The sequence below is a fragment of the Kogia breviceps genome, chromosome 15, assembly GCF_026419965.1.
Source record: "Kogia breviceps isolate mKogBre1 chromosome 15, mKogBre1 haplotype 1, whole genome shotgun sequence".
Classification (NCBI taxonomy): domain Eukaryota; kingdom Metazoa; phylum Chordata; class Mammalia; order Artiodactyla; family Physeteridae; genus Kogia; species Kogia breviceps.
Genome location: NC_081324.1, coordinates 83,078,447 through 83,095,643, shown reverse-complemented (window position 1 = coordinate 83,095,643; position 17,197 = coordinate 83,078,447). Strand labels below are relative to the sequence as shown.

At 41.4% G+C, this 17,197-nt stretch overlaps 1 protein-coding gene across 1 annotated transcript in view; it reads right to left on the bottom strand.

Moving 5' to 3' along the window:
* Nucleotides 1-1,133: 1,133 nt before the first annotated feature.
* The window catches only part of KNTC1 (kinetochore associated 1), a 70,814-nt gene continuing 54,750 nt past the window's right edge, over nucleotides 1,134-17,197 (bottom strand). The window contains exons 50-64 of the mRNA XM_067015778.1: nucleotides 16,687-16,897; nucleotides 16,458-16,567; nucleotides 13,844-13,890; nucleotides 12,394-12,472; nucleotides 11,081-11,199; nucleotides 10,226-10,361; nucleotides 9,466-9,561; nucleotides 9,036-9,092; nucleotides 6,093-6,147; nucleotides 5,940-6,003; nucleotides 5,252-5,381; nucleotides 4,107-4,196; nucleotides 3,496-3,641; nucleotides 2,647-2,737; nucleotides 1,134-1,363 (exon numbers count right to left, since the gene is read on the bottom strand). Of these exons, the coding sequence (XP_066871879.1) occupies nucleotides 1,343-1,363; nucleotides 2,647-2,737; nucleotides 3,496-3,641; nucleotides 4,107-4,196; nucleotides 5,252-5,381; nucleotides 5,940-6,003; nucleotides 6,093-6,147; nucleotides 9,036-9,092; nucleotides 9,466-9,561; nucleotides 10,226-10,361; nucleotides 11,081-11,199; nucleotides 12,394-12,472; nucleotides 13,844-13,890; nucleotides 16,458-16,567; nucleotides 16,687-16,897 (1,452 nt within the window). The 3' untranslated portion in view covers nucleotides 1,134-1,342. The remainder of the gene's footprint in view (nucleotides 1,364-2,646; nucleotides 2,738-3,495; nucleotides 3,642-4,106; nucleotides 4,197-5,251; nucleotides 5,382-5,939; nucleotides 6,004-6,092; nucleotides 6,148-9,035; nucleotides 9,093-9,465; nucleotides 9,562-10,225; nucleotides 10,362-11,080; nucleotides 11,200-12,393; nucleotides 12,473-13,843; nucleotides 13,891-16,457; nucleotides 16,568-16,686; nucleotides 16,898-17,197) is intronic.

Below are 17,197 nucleotides of genomic sequence, written 5' to 3'. Positions count from 1 at the left end.
AGTATTATCAAATTCAGTTTATTGACAAGTAGAGCGAAGGACTACACAGGCAGGAGAGAGGTGTGAGTGATGTTTCTGTGCGCTGGGTGGCTCCCGGCTGCAGGCTCTCAACTCCACGCCGCCCTTGCAGGCCAGCCTCCACCCTGCCCTGTCCTGCCGGGGGCTTACAGCCTGCAGACCGCGTCTCCCAGACCCCTTGCCAGATGGCTTCTGTTCATTCCTGCTGTTTTCTGGCACTGGCACGGGAAATCAGGAGGCTGGAGAAAGCAAAACGCTGCCTCTTTTCCCTTCTGGAGGCGGCAGCACTAGCCGAGGGTGACCAAGTGCCGCGTGGGCAGCAGTGCCGGTGGGGAGGAGGCTCAGCCTCCGGAACAGCAGCGCCCGAGCTCCGGGGCAAAGCAGCTTCCTTTGCTCTTTTTAAAATTAATTAATTGTTTATTTAATTTTATTTTTATTTTTGGCCGCGGCGGGTCTTAGTTGTGGCACACAGGATCCTCGCTGAGGAGTGCAGGATCTTTTTGTTGCGGTGCACTGGCTCTTTGCTGCAGCTCACGGGCTTCTAATTGTGGCGTGCGGGTTTTCTCTTCTCTAGTTGTGTCATGCAGGCTCCAGGGCACATGGGCTCTGGAGTTGTGGCACTCAGGCTCTCTAGTTGAGGCACGCAAGCTCAGTAGTTGCAGCACGCAGCCTTCGTTGCCCTGCGGCATGTGGAATCTCAGTCCCCTGACCAGTGATCGAACCTGCGTCCCCTGCATCGGAAGGCAGATTCTTTACCACTGGACCGCCAGGGAAGTCTCAAAGCAGCTTCTGATGTTAGGCGAACAGCCCCTTCCCTTTAGTTTCTCCAGCGCCCCCTCTTCATCTCCCTTTTGCCTTTCAGTCCTCTTGACAGCTCTGTAACCAATTCCTGACACTCAGTCCTTCTCTGCTTCAACTAGCTAGAGTGGTTTCTGTATTTCTGGCTGGCCACTGACAGATATGCTCTGCAGCGAAGATTATATACATGTTTACTAGAATGAGGTTAAAAAGACTGATATTCTTATTTATATAGATGGAAGAAATAGGATATAAGTAGCTGCTTTTCTTATGGGGGAGCAAAAAACTAATAGTCTTTACAAGTTACACACATAACTGGCAAAGAAAACATTTATTAATTTGTGACATGAGTTCTTTATGAGACAGATATGCTATTATTAAGCATCTTAGTTATTACTTCTCTAGGAACATCTGACAATAGCTACTGTACACAGACTGCACAATTTAAAAACTGTAATAAATACAGTCAGTTGATAACAGATTCCAAACTTCCTCTATTCTTCTTGAAAAAAGTTTTGATGATCTACTATGATCCATTAAGAAACACCTAAATGGGAAGAAACACAGAAGCATTTTTATGAATGTCACTTAGTTTTTCAAATAGAAAATGGCTGGATAAACTATAGAACTTAAGCCCTTAACTATATTGCTAAAAATCTACATATGAGATTATTTTGCATTTTAGACAGATATGATTGGAGAAAAACAGATACCTTTTAAGGGCCACAAATCTGTCTCCTGAATCAATATTCTCCCTTTTCTGAAAAAAGTAATCTTATGCCACTGAGCACAACAGACTGGAAGTGGAGAAGTGAAGTTATTAATGGATGTTAACAAAATGCAGGCTTATTTTAATGCGACTGATCTGGACCAAGGGAAGAAAACAACCGCTAATAACTTAACTACTTCCACTAAAACTACCAAAACATGATCAAAATTAAAATTTTTACCTTATATTTAAGCTCAGAACAGGAATAAAAGTGATTTACGTGCATATTTTATACACAAGAACATTTGGAAGAACGTACACCAAATTATTAACAATGATCTTATCTCTAGTTTCTGAGACTTCAAGTTATCAGATTTCTTGTTATTATTATATTTGCTCTTCAAGATTTCTTTTTTTAAAAAAATTATCTATATCTATCTATCTATCTATCTGGCCGCACTGGGCCTCAGTCGTGGCATGCAGGTTCTTTGGTCATGGAACACAGGCTTCTCTCTAGTTGTGGCACGCGAGATGCAGAGAGCATGGGCTCCGTAGCTGTGGTGTGGCCTTAGCTGCCCCGCGGCAAGTGGGATCTTAGCTCCCCGACCAGGGATCCAGTTGGCATCCCCTGCGTTGGAAAGCGGATTCTCAAACCCTGGACTACCAGGGAAGTTCCGCTCTTCCAGATTTCCTTTTGTTTTTCTACAGTGAACATATATGTCCTAGCTAATTAAAGAAGAAGTAATAAAAGCAATGGATACTCCAGCACAGCATTAATTAAGCCCTTTAAAATTTAGTTTGTCCGGGACTTCCCCGGCGGTCCAGTGGTTAGGACTCTGCCCTTTCACTGCCGTGGGCCAGGGTCAATCCCTGGTCGGGGAACTAGGATCCCTCAAGCCTCACGGTGTGGCCAAAAAAATTAAATAAATAAAGCTGAGAGGGGAACCTAGGCCTCTTGATCCCTGGTCTGGACTCTCTCATACAAAAAGTGAAATATAATAAAAATACATGCAGTCACGCATAAAAATACATTTATCTCCAGAACAGGGTGGCTCAATTTTAAGACCCTAGAAATAAAAACCGTGTCAGGTTAGAACCCAGTAACTCTGGGCCAGAGTTACCTTCAGAGTTTCACAGGGAGTGGCTTCTGGTGGCAAAGGTTTCCCACAATGCTTGTAATATTCAGTTATAAAGATGGAAGCTTCATCTAAACTATGGAATCAGAAAGAAGAGGAGGGGCATGAGGAAACCGTGGGAGTGATAAGCACGCTTGCCCTTTCCACCGTGGTGATGGCTTCACAGGTGTATACACATGCCGAAGTGTATCAAGTGGCATACTTGAAGTATGTGCAGTTGATTATATATATCAAGTTAACCTCAAAAAATGCTACTTGTTCATAAACGACAACCTGTAATTATGGTTGGATCACAAGTGGTAGACAAGCAGAAAGCAATCCATGGCACGGCACTGAGAAAGTGACACCTCCCAGGGATCAGCACAGTGAGGCCAAATGTAGGGATGGACCCAGAAATACTTCAATCCTCACTAAGCTCTCCCTTTCTTCTGTGCCAGCCCATTTCTCCCTTAAACTTGTGGGTGCTGGAAAATTAGATAACCAAGCTTAGCAAAAATTATGTTACATATAGCCATTGATTCTTCGGTCAAGTGTCTAAGGAGTAAAGTTGTAATGTGGGGTTTTAGAGCAGGACTATTTTGGGAGGTCAGGCAGCTTGATTAATTGTCTGCTTCCAAGTTTATGTTCCAAGAGATTGGATTACAAGACAACAAACCTCTTAGTATGTGTTAGTAGCAAGATATGTGTAACGTAGTGATGCTACAGCTTAATTATTTGGAGCCTTTCATTACAATCAAATAGCTTTACGATCATTTGATATTTTCCTCCAAAATAAAGATAAATTTTAAGGAAATTCTACATTAAGTTGTTTTTTAAACAATGTTATTAACTTACCTTAACTCATTTGCCAAATAGTTTACTAGTTCAGTGACGTTGCTGGTATTCATCATGTGTGATTTCAACACCGGGAAGTATTTTGTCTTTGCCAGAATCCCAAACTCCTTCTTATCTATGATATTATTCAGGACCAGACTTCTAACCTGTAGAATGACAGGTATCATCATACGCAAAATGTGTTAGATGTCGTGTCATCCTATTCAATACCAAAACATTTCTGACAATTAGAAGTTAAACTATCATCGCGTCGTGACCAAGCCTCCTCTTTGAGGGGGTGGGCAGGGGGGACTGCTTTGGTCCATTTCAGTATACGGTGAATAAATACAAAGTTGTTGTTAAGCACTTTGGGACTTTCTGCAAGGAAAACTGTTCACAGTGACAAGTATTGAAGGCTACAGATTTTCCACCGAGTAGACACTAAATAAACAAGACAGCCAGGTCCCTGCCTTTTAAAAATTAAATGAGGCTTGAATGAAAGCAAAATAAGTGTATATATTAACAAACAGATCAAGTGGGTAAGTTTTCAGCTTAATCTTGGTTTGGGGAAAATTTATTACCTTCTAATATCAAGTTTTTCTTAACAAAAGGGAGAGGAAATTGCCTCTTACTTGATGTGAAAACCCTGCCAGCTGGCCAGTATTCATATGTTCCTCTAACTGCTGTAAAATGATCTGAGGGTCACAGGAGCCCAGAAAATTCTAGAGAAAAAAATCAAAACATAATTAATGGAAAAGTATAATTACTACTAATTTCTGTTAAACCTGGAAGGTTTGCATTTTTAAATTTGAAATATCATAAAGCATATCTACTATAGGAAAAAACCCACCTCTATCAACAACAACAACAAAATTACTGAAATAAGGAAAAAAAGCATTTTACAAATAACTATTCCAACAGCAAAGAGTTGCTTAACAAGCATTTTGTCATTCTAAGTGGCAAAAGGAATCTATTTAAACACTAAAGCTCTGAAAAGCATCAATGGATGAGTTTAAGAAGTCAAAAAGGAACAAAGTCAAAGACAGGCACAGATGGCTCTGAAAAAATGCAACGAATACAGCAAGTGAGAAATAAAAATTATGTGTGCTCATGTATATAGATCTCTATGTACTGGCTTCTCTACCCGCGGGGAAATAATTGTAAAACATTTCCAAATGCTTTGTTCTATTTATTCTATAGTATAAAGGGGATGGGAGCTATTTTTAAAAGTTCCATCCTCAGAAAGCTCCTGGTGCCTTTGTTAGCCACCCACACACAACCCGACTCTTCTATCTCCCACATCTGATCACCAAGTAAAGCTGCATCTTTCACACCTAGCTCCTTTTCGTTGCCACCACCCTACTTTGGGTACTTATCCCCCCCCCAGGCTTCCCTGACTAGCCACAAGATTGTTGGATAATTCCTACTCAAATGCAATGATGCCCAAGAGCTTCACTTCTTGCCCCCTCTCTCCTCTCATCAGGCCCACGTGGATTATTCCTTCGAAAATACTGCCTGATCATTTCACTTTATTCTGGCAGGAAAATTCACTGTTCCCCACTGATAAAGAATAAGGTGCAAACTCCTCTTCGGGCATCCCTCAGACAAACCTTCAACTGTCTCTCAGTCTTGCCTCCCACCAGACCCCCACACAAACCTTCCACCCCACTCAGGCTTTACAGGTCTGGTGAAAAGAAAGTGGAACCTTTTGCAGGGGACATGCAGCATGAGACCTGCCACACCCTTGGCAGCCCTGGAGGAACAATTTGCAAGATACCTTTATTTCCTGACGCCTTTTTTCCGAGTGGGGCATGAGCATTAGACAGGCTAATGCAAAAGCCGGAAGCTCTAACTGGACATACAGCCTGGCCGCTCTCATCAGGTCAAGATCATCTGAAACTGGACATCTTCAAGAGAGCACGTTACTTAGTTAATAACCTATCATATTCACTAGATTATACTGGCCTTCCTAGTTTTCCACAGTGGTTACCTGTCTATGGTTTCAATAATTTTAAACATCAAAGTGCTGGTGCATAACGTATGCCTAGTAATGAGTAGCTTGAGCCTTTTATAACATCCTTCGTGGAATAAAAGACTTGATCTACAGGAACACGGACTCCTGACTGCAGCTATAATTGTGTCTGAAAGTCTATACATGGCTAAAGACGAATACTTAGAAGACTCAAAATCTATGAGACAACACTATGATTTACGGTAGCCACAAAAGGTGCTCTATGCTCACATTAAAACTGGGTACAAAGTTTAGGGAATGCAGGTTGAATATAAGTTCACTAGTCGCACTGCATGTGGAAAGTAGACATTAATAGAGATATTTTATTTTCAAATCAAGTGGTATGCTTAACTCCCCCCCAAAAAGGAATTACTCATAGGAACGTTTATTAGAAAGGAATTTTATAAGCAACAAATCTGATTTTGGGGGGTAGGAAAACAAATATTTTACTTACTCTAGGACAGCGATGAGACTCTCACAACAATCTGACAGCTGACTGGGGCTTAAAGGACAAGAGGCTGAAAATGAAAAGCAACAATAATGTGTCTATACACATAACTAAAAAATGCTACTGTCAGTGTGTCGGGGAGAGGGGAGAGAAAGATACCTGAAAGTAGCGGTATCTGAACCACGCGCTGCCAGGCTCTGCTGAAGTAGGGAACCTGCGGAAACAAATATTTTAAAGAATTCATGTCTGGGATCTTATGAACTTCTCTTTATTTTGCAGCCACAGAACTATATACACTTAGAGCTTATATTCTTGACGTTAAGACCAAAATTGTAAGTTGATATCTCCCAGTTGTAGATCATTAAGATTCTAGGAGAATTTTCTTCATAACTGTATATTTCAGGATATTAACATATAATCCTGGCTGATTCATTATTATTAATTTTGCTCTGCAAAATACCTTCTTATTTATATTTGAAAAAATTCAAGTATAGTTGATTTACAATATTATATGCAGTGATTCAGTATTTTTACAGATTATACTCCACTAAAAGTTATTATAAGATAATGGCTGTAATCCCTTGTGCTATATACTTTATCCCTGTTGCTTATGTTCCATATGTAGTAGTCTGTATCTCTTCATCCCATATCCCTAATTTGTCGCTCCCCGCTTCCCTCTGGTAACCACTTGTTTTCTCTGTCTGTTTCTGTTTTACATACACGCTCATTAGATTCCACATATAAGTGATATCTTACAGTATTTGTCTTTCTCTATCTGACTTACTTCATTAAGCATGTTACTGCAAATGGCAAAATTGTATTCTTTTCTTTTATGGCTGGGTAGTATTCCATTGTATCTATCTATCTACGCCACATCTTCTTTATCCACTTATCTGTTGATGGGCATTTAGATTGCTTCTGTATCTTTGCCACTGTGAATAGTGTTGCTATGAACATTGGGGTCCATGTATCTTTCCACGATTCATTATTGTTGCATTTGGGAAAAAAGTGTCAGAACTCAATTCAGAAAACGAAATTTATACTAAGTCTATGTATGTGCCAGATATTGTGCTAGGACCATAGGAAAGGTAGAAGGAGAGAAAGAATTTCAAAAAATGAATAAGGCAACATATAAATTTCCATCAATAGGAGAAGTGGTTAAATAACTTATGATACATTTTATCCCACATTTTGGAGAACAATTAAGAGTTAAAAATAATGAAATACCTCAAAAGATTAAACATAGTTATTGTAAGACCCAATAATTCCACTCCTAGGTCACACTCAAGGGAAACAAAAACATATGTTCACTTATACACAAATGTTCACAGAGCAGCATTATTCATAATAACCAAAAAGTGGAACCAACCCAAATATCCATCAGCTGATGAATGGATAAATAAAATGTGGTCTATCCATACGATGAAACATTATTCAGTAATAAAAAGGAAAGATATGGGACTTCCTTGGTGGCTCAGTGGTTGAGAATCCACCTGCCAATTCGGGGGACATGGGTTCGAGCCCTGGTCCGGGAAGATCCCACATGCCGCGGAGCACCTAAGCCCGTGCGCTACAATTACTGAGCCCGTGCTCTAGAGCCCGTGAGCCACAACTACTGAGCCAGTGGGCCACAACTACTGAAGTTTGCGTGCCTAGGGCCCGTACTCCGCAGCAAGAGAAGCCACTGCGATGAGGAGCCCGTGTACCACAACGAAGAGTAGCCCCCGCTCGCTGCAATTAGAGAAAGCCTGTGCGAAGCAACGAAGACCCAATGCAGCCAAAAATAAATAAATTTATTTTTTTTTAAAAAAAGGTATGATACACTGATACATGCGATAATGTAGCTGAACCTTGAAAACATTATGGTAAGTGAAAGAAGCACAAAGGCCACATATTGTATGACTCCATTGATATGAAATGCCCAGAATAGATAAATCCATAGAGACAGAAAGTAGACTAGTGGTTACCAGGGGCTGGAGGGAGGGGGGAAGAAGGAATGAATGATCCGTGATGGATATGGGGTATATTTTCAGGGTGAAGAGAATGTTCTAGAATTAGATAGTGATGCTGGTAACACACTTTGTGAATATACCAAAAGCCACCTAACTGTACACTTTAAAAGGGTAAATTTTACGTGTGAATTATATATATAAAAAAAAAAAAAGATCTATATGTGCTGATGTGAAACAATCTCCAAGATACCACTGTTATGTGGAAAAAAACACTTTGTCTAGAATGTGATTGCATTTATATGTACCAAAATGAATACATACACACACAACACCCACACCCACACCCACACATGCCCACACCCCTGCTTATATGATAATAGTAAAGCTCTAGAAGAAAACACAAGAAATTGTCAACAGTAGTCACTTCTGGGGAGATAATTATGAAGGGAAATGGTAAAGAAAAATTTTCATGTTTTACTCAGCATATGTTCTAATTTCTTAAACTAAGAATAAATTATATATTTCTATTATATATATATATTATGCATGTGAACAACTGAACAACACATGAAATTTAGAAAAGATGAACAAGACATGGTCTTTGACTTTAAGGACCCTCGAAGTCCAAGAGGGGCAGTCTAATGTGTGATTTAAATAAATTATACTGTGACCAATGTTACAGTTGAGCCAAAGTGGTTTTTTTTTTTTTTTTTTTTGCACTATGCGGGCCTCTCACTGCTGTGGCCTCTCCCGCTGCAGAGCACAGGCTCTGGATGCGCAAGCTCAGCGGCCATGGCCCACGGGCCCAGCCGCTCTGCAGCACGTGGGATCCTCCCGGACCGGGGCACGAACCCGCGTTCCCTGCATCGGCCGGTGGACTCTCAACCACTGCGCCAGCAGGGAAGCCCCCGGGCCAAAGTGTTTTGAAGGCATAAATGAAGATGTGATTCCTAAGGCCTGAAGAGCTGGGAGAAGTGATGTCTTGGATGAGACAATGTCCAAGCTGAGTATTCTGGGTTCAGGCACCACTTTAATGGAACAGCATCCTGCAGCTTCACTGAGGAACTGACTACTTAATCCAGTGTGTCCAGCACTAGCCAGTGAGTATAAAGATTAAATTCTGTAAAATTTACTTTAGAAAACTACATACCTGCCATAAAGAATAGATGCTAGAAATGGCTCTTAAAACTTTCCTTAGATAAGGAATCTGAAAAAATAAAACACAAAAGTTCTGAAGACCACCCAAACAGAAAATTCCAATGTGAAAATTAAACTTTCACAAGAATATCAGTAAAATTTATCTTCCATGAGGACCACCAGAGAAGGTCACTTACAAATTCACAAATATCAAAAGAGGCCAGGGAAACTTCCATTTGTTTCCAATGAAATGTATGTCAGTTTCGAGTTTGTACTTTCTCTGGCCTAACGCCAAGTTCTGTAAGTTGGGCATGAAGCCAGTTAAGAGCGAGTGCTGTTCAGCACCCATCCGCTCAATAACAAGTATCGGTGCAACATGTTTAGGAGATGCTGTGCAAAATCTTTAAAATACACTGCAGTCTAGCGCACTGAGTCTTACTTACCATTTTGAAGCCAAGAAGCTTTTGCAAGAGTCCATTCCAAAGCTGCAGGTCATAGATTTTGTATTCTAAACAAAGCTCAGTCACCAACCTTACGGCCTGAAGCAGACAAAAAAAAAAAAAATCATACTGTTTCGAGACACCAGTAAATCAAACCACCTTTGGAAAAGGTAGGGCAGCTAAAGACAAAACATGCTTATAGTCAAAGTGCATCTATTGCCTAATTTCAGTGAAGGCCCTCATCTCTCTAGGGAAAGAAAAAAAAAATTATTCTTTTTCTTTCTTGCTGTTATGGACTCACAAACAGCATCTCAGACTCCCCTTCCACCCCCTTTGTTTCTTCTGTCCTAGAACAGTTTGCCTGTTGGCCTCATACCCTTCCCGCCCTGGGCTCCAACTGCCTCAGAGACTACATTCCCACCAGTAACTAGAAGGAAGAGAAACAATACTCCCTACACAGGGAGGTCTGTCTCGAGGAGGACAGGCAGGACTTGGGGAGGGATTACAAAAGTGTCCCCTCGGGGAGGCAGGGATGGCTTCAGGCCTTAGGCTTTCAGGGAGAGAGGTAGGGCGACTTCCAAGTCGTCTTGTCACCTGCCAGGACAGGAAAGTCAGGAAGCCCTCAGAGCAGCAGACCTGTTCAGGAACCAAGAGTTTCTCTGGTTCTGTCTTTCAGAACTCTGAGAGGTGGCAGGCAGCTGAGTGAACACAAGAGCATCTGAGAAGATGGAGGCCCCACTGCTGGATGGCTCAGCGTACGTACCATGGATTCGTGGCTGTGGTTTTTCCATAGACCCTTAATCATTCCTTCTTTAGGACTGTTGCAAAATAATTCATAAGTGATGGGGATATTCAGAGCCTCAAATGACGCCAGAAAAGTTATACATTTCAAATAAGATCTGGAAAACAGAGGCGTGTATGGGAATCATCCTCACTGACCACATTTACATTTAGAATAAAAGCCAACCCTTGGAAATATCGGACAGTTTCTTGTTAAATGTCTATTTTAGGCTTCGAAATCTAGTCATGGAATATTAGAAAGAAATCAATTTCAGGGGCTTCCCTGGTGGCACAGTGGATTAGAATCCGCCTGCCAATCCAGGGCACACAGGTTTGAGCCCTGATCCAGGAAGATTCTGTATGCCACAGAGCAACTAAGCCCGTGCGCCACAACTACTGAGCCTGTGAGCCACAACTACTGAAGCCCACGCACCTAGAGCCCGTGCTCCACAATAAGAGAAGCCACCGACCGCAATGAGAAGCCTGCGCACCGCAACGAAGAGTAGCCCCCGCTCGCCGCAACTAGAGAAAGCCCGTGCACAGCAACGAAGAGCCAATGCAGCCAAAAATAAATAAATAAATCTATATATATACAAAAAGAAATCAATCTGAGCAAGATGAAGAAAACACTCAGTTTCTAAATGTCTCAAAGACTCGAGGGAAACAAGACATTCTTAATGGCCTGTTTCCCCTTTGCCAGAACGTCACGGACACCCGAGGCCACAGAACCACGTTGACGCAGCCCCTCTATCTAACGCGTTCTTCTGAACTATGGGGCTTAAAAGTTATGCTTCCAAAGAATGTTCTCTATTAATACGATTTTTAAACTTCCACTTACTTCACTTCTTCAATGGGTTTTTTGAAGAGAGATTCTACAGTTTCCTTGTCAGCCAAATAGAGGAGACACTGCAGGGCTCGCGTTCTGTGGGCGAAAGTGAGCTGGTGCACACCTAACATCTGTAAGACCAAAAGAGGTTTGCAGAGCTGTGCTGCGTGTTGTGGCTGGATAACTGAGCTTCCATCTATAGGTAACACGAGCCACATCAGTTTTTAAAGGACTAAAGTCTATGTCCGCCCTTAGGGAGTCAGTGGTTCTTAAAGTGTGTCCCATGGACCCCTGCATGGGGGTTGGAGGGTTTCTTACACTCTTTGAGAAGGAAAATAGTTAGAACCACTTTTGTAATAATACTGTAACAGTATACCTGCGTTTTACACTGTGTTAACATTTGCACTGGTGGGTGAACGGTGGGAACCCCCAACTGCTGTAGCAGCCACCACATTCTTCATATTTGCAGTATTGAAAGCAAGAGGCGTCCACTTAAGAAGGTTCTCGAAGCAATAAGGATTAATTTTATTAAACCGCAACTCCTGAATATAATACTACGAGTTCACACTTGAATACGTGTTACTATTAATCAATCAAAACACATTCATTAATGTTCTACATGACTAAACAGGAAGTACTCGTAAAGCACACTGCAATGCGATGGGTCTTTTCAGGGAAAAGCCCTTGTACGACTGAGCTGTGAGCTGAACCAGGCACTTTTCATGGAACGCCATTTTTACTCGAAAGAATGACGATCAGATAAACTAATATGCAAGCAGGGATTTCCCCCATCTTGAGGTCAAGGACATACAATCAGCATCTCAGCCTTTTCCCCTTCCTTCCTTCTATCTACACCTTTACTCTCCCTCAGCTCCAACTGCCTCAGAGAGCATTTCTATATGCAAAAGCCTGAAGGCCTGAGATCGAGTTGCCTTTTAAGGGAAAGTTATCCCTAGAGTTTAGTGGGGAGGGGGTGTGACAGCTCAGGCAGGGCCTGGAGACCAGGGTGGAGACTTCTCTCAGGCTGGCTCGTTGGGGCCTCTGGTGTTAGGGATGCAGCTGGACCAGGGCGTTAAAACAGTGAATGTGGATAACCCGTGGGAGTTGTCAACAGCTGCACCACTCAGTTTGCCGAGCAGGATGTCTCAGAAGCCAGCACTGAACGGAGCTCGGCAGATACTACAACCCTCATCTGTAGAGTAAGACGCACTTTGAGTAAGTACAGAGTGAGCATTATCTTAATCACTTGTAAATGGTAAATAAGCTGGAAAAAAATGTTAAGCTTAGATGCAAAGATGAGCTTTGACTAAGTCTGTAGAGCTTACAGTTGTAGCTGATGTTGCAAAAATGAATAGCATTCTTGAACTATAATCAACCGGGCGAGACAGAAGGAGATACAGGACCCTGAAAAAAAAATTGTTAATTACATTTAGACTTTAATTTAGTGAGATTAGCAAAACTAGAGACCTGTTTTACTGTCCATAGAAAAAGTCATTAGACATCCCAAACACAGGCCTGAAGGGCTATCTCCTTTAAAGGGTGCTTAATCTTTTGAGTTCCTTCACAGCTAAAGAAGGTAATAAAGACAATAAACGTCAAGCCTCAGTCCTCTCATCTGTGAAATGGTTAGTCAACCTCCCAAAATTTATATTCTTTCTAGTTAAGGAATTAATACAAATCATACAAACCACAGCTGCAAAGTACACTGAACACTACACATGGAAACTTCAGGTTTAGTTCATAGGACCTTGTTAGTGGCACGTTTTAGCCTCTGGACTCAGGGCTGACTGGCCCCCTCCAGAGAAGAGCAAGACAATCGGCTGTACTGGAAGGGGGTGTGTGGACATTCCAGTGGGAAAAGGCAGGAAGTTATGAAATTGTCATGAAGTACCCTTTGGGATCTCCTTCTTGGGGTTCTCTCTCTCTCTCCCTCTCTGAACTGTTTGCCTCTAAGCCTGTCCAGGTGGCTGGTTCATTCAGATGCTCCAGGAGCTACCTCTTGCTTAGACAACGGTGTCCCTGCCCTTAAAGGACTAAGCAAGGACGAAGGGGTGCCCAGAGGAAAGAAGGGCGTGGAGGGGATACTAGGCCAGTTCTCCCCAAACCAGGAAAAATTCTTTTCCAGTGTTTATCTTTCCACATCCTCTCTCACTATCAGATCTCGAGGGCCAATGTAGGGTGTAGGGCTTCATGAGTGAGCTGACTTGCTTTGGTCCAGACCAGAATGGCAAGAAGCTGTGATGCACATGCTACCACTCCCTTTCCCATGCCTATGCCAAGCACCGTTAATAGATTACCACATTTTCTGATTTGAGTACAGATACAGTCTTCCCAAGAGAGCAAGCCACGACCAATCAGACTCAGCACAGTGCGTAACACCAATGTGCCTTTCTAGGTCTCAGTCTTAGGTTAGAAGGGAAAAAGAAATCCTGGTGGCCTATATCTGAACCAGCCTAGCTCCCCAGGTAGAGAGAACACACAGGGGTCTGGGGCTAGAGTCCTAGCTACAGAAGAGTTTTCCTTTGCTCGATGTACATTCTCTGCTAAAGGTGTTCTAGTAGGAACTCACTGAGGGCTCAGAAACTCTGGATCTTGTTGTTTTTTATTTATTCCACTGGAGATACTTAACACACTCACAGCCACATATCAATGAACTGATTCTTCTCAGAGGTTCTGACCCAAGTTATACCAAGAAAGTCCAATGTCTAACATATTCATTGGTAAGACTCCTACTAGACAACAGGATGTAGACAAACGTAAGTACAGGAAGAATACCTGCGCAGTGCTTCATCTTCCTGAAGTTCAAATAATTCTGATGGTGTCTTTGAAAAAGTGAAAAAGAAAGAAGTTAAAAATTGAAGAAAGTTGGTTGACTGTATAAGCTTATGAAAGTCTATTAGATGAAAAATCCCAATATACAAAATTGTATTTACAGGAGGAGGTGTAGCTCACTGGTAGAGTGCACGCTGAGCATACATGAGGCCCTGGGTTCAACTCCCACACCTCCATGTTTGATGACAGCAAAAAAAAAAAAAAAAGATTTATAAAAAATTTTTATTTGCAGACAGGGAATTACAGTGTAATTCATTACTTTATGAGAAGATTCTTGCTTTAAAAAATGGGTTTACTCACATTCATTCAGTCAACAAATATGTACTGAGCACTTACCATGCAACAGGTATTTGCCTGAGTGAATAAAACAAATATTCCTGTCCTCCTGGAGCTTACATTCATTGGCTAATTTTTAAAAAGAAAGGACTCCATGAATTTTATGAGTTATCCATTAATTCAGTATATACGTATGGGGACTTACAAAGAAATGCACTAGGTGCCATATGTATGAACACAGTTCCTGGTCTCAAGGGGCTTTCAGTTTAGTGCTCCAGATTTATGCGTAAGTTAAAACATGTGGGTTTGAGTCAAACACAGATTTTACGTGGCCTGGATATGCTTCTAAGTCCTCTGTTTCCACTGATACACAGTTCTTGCTCTTGGTAAATACTCAAATAATACTTGTTAAAGTGAATGCCAAGTAATATAAAAACCACTAGTTGAACATCTAATGTCATGTTAGTTATACTATTTGTTTAAAAATGGATTTCTTTTTTTCAAGGATATCTGCCTAGGTGGATAGAGGAATTATAGACTCTCCCTCATTAAATTCTGCCTGAAAACTCAGAAGAAACAATTCAGACGATTCTGCATTATTTGGATTGCCAAATCCCATCATAAATTTAGATGTTAATATTATTTCTAAAAAACGGATGCTATGCGTTCTCATATCTGAAGAGAACACACCACCTATAGAGTATAGCTGCTAAGAATCCATAACCTGAGTCTAATCATGAGAAACACCAGTAAACCCAGAACGAGACATTTTATAAACCAAATGGCCTGCACCCTTCAAAAATGTCCAGGTCCCATCACAGATAAAATAGATTCAGGTAAGAGTCATCAGTAGTCTAAATCAGGGCACATGTGTGGTGCAGGGGGGGAATCTGAAGAACAGAATATTTCACTGTCTTAAAACATCTCCCCTAATAATTATGAAAGGAAACGCAGTTACTATGTGGTACAGAAATGGACAACAGCATAACCAAGTTAGCTAAATTAACATCCCTATTAGGGCAAAGAGACATCGTGTGCCCCCAGATGTCAGACCCTGGGAAAGACACACCATCACTCAGGTAATACTCTCTCCAAAACGCGTAACTCCAACCTTATCATGAGGACACAGGCAAGCCCAAGCTGAGGGGCAAAATAACGGGCCTAAACTGTTCAAAACTGCCAGTGTCACGAAAGACAGAAAAGTTCTGGAGCTGTTCTAGAGTAAAAGAGATTAGAGACATGACAAATAAATGCAACACATAATCCTGGATTAGACTCTGGTCCCAGAGGAGAAAACTGCTATCAGGAGCATTATTGGCGTGACTGGTTAAATTGTAACATGGACCATAAATTCAGGTATACATACATACATATATGTACTTTATCAATATTGTATCAAAATTGTATCAATATTAAATGATCTGATTTTGATAATTATACTGTGGTTAAGTAAGAGAAAATCCTTGTTCTTTGAACTACAAACTTAATTCTTAAGGGGTAAAGGGGCAGGACGCGTGTAATTTACTCTCCAATGGTTCAGAAAAATGTTATGGGTAAATATATTACAGGGAGACTGATGAAGCAGATGTGGCAAAATGTGAAAAACTGATAGATGTGGGCAAAGGATATACAGGGACTTCTTTCATACTATTCTTGCAACTTTTCTGTACCTTTAAAATTATTTCAAAATAAAAAATAAAATAATCACATGAATCTGAGTCTAAGAATGTGCCACTTCTTTTATACAAGAATTCATCTGAAATTCATCTCATTCATCAATTAAAAGGTAGAATGCGGGCTTCCCTGGTGGCACAGTGCTTGAGGGTCCGCCTGCTGATGTAGGGGACACGGGTCTGTGCCCCGGTCCAGGAGGATCCCACATGCCGCGGAGCGGCTGGGCCTGTGGGCCATGGCCGCTGCGCCTGCGCGTCCGGAGCCTGTCCTCCGCAACGGGAGAGGCCACAGCAGTGAGGCCCGCGAACGGCAAAAAAAAAAAAAAAAAAAAAAAGGTAGAATGTATCAACTATACTTCAATAAAAAAAATTGGCAAGTTAAAAAAAAAGGTAGAATAGCAGCAAAACAATATTTTAAGGAAAAGAAAATGTAAACAACCCCACTAAAACTCATCAGATAACAGAAGGTATTAAAATGCTCGAATGTTCCTTCTTCTAACATTCTGAGCTCCTAATTAGAAGTCGTTTCATTGCAAGACAAATAATTAGCCTTTGAGAAGAAGCCATCAGCTCAGACTCAACAACAGACACTCAGAACAAGTACTTACTTCACCAGGCTTGGCAGACGGGCACAGCCATTTTTCCAACAACATGTCCCAGACTTTCTCCAAATTAATTTCATTGACTTCAGCTATTTCTTTGGCAGCCGCGTGAATATCTAAGATATTAAAGGTAAAGAATTACAGAAAGAAAACCTCAGGTTTTCAATGCAAGATACCTGGGAATCAAAAGGATAGGTCTCCTTGGACAAAAAGATAAAAAGGGTTTTGCCCTCACCAGGATAATCTTTGCCAGATGAATTCTGAATTCTTTGATTTATGCTGGGGTGTTCGTACAGACTGACAATGAGATGTGCTGGTTTTCCAATCACTCTTAAATACTCTGCAGTGTTCAGCTTGTGGGCTATGAGTACAGCTTCCGTGCCTGATCGCCGGTACTGAATATGAAGCTTCTTCAACAGAGCTTCAGCTTTTTCACGTGTTTCATCCTTTTAAAAAATTCCAAGCAAAAAGAAACTCTTGTTTTCTAAATCGCAAGTGAGCCTAAGAATCCAGCTTTATCAGTCAAGGTCCCTCTCTGCCTTAGTTACACCCTTAAGTATCTATACCAAGCCTCATCTTCTTTTTCCATTTTAGGCATCCAACCCTTGAAAACACCTATCACCAGGGCAGGATGAAAAAGGATGCTAGGAGAGCACAATTTAAATTAAAAAGAAAGCAGAGCATGTACCCCAATGTTCATAGCTGCACTACTTACAGTAGCCAAGATATGGAAGCAACCTAGTGTC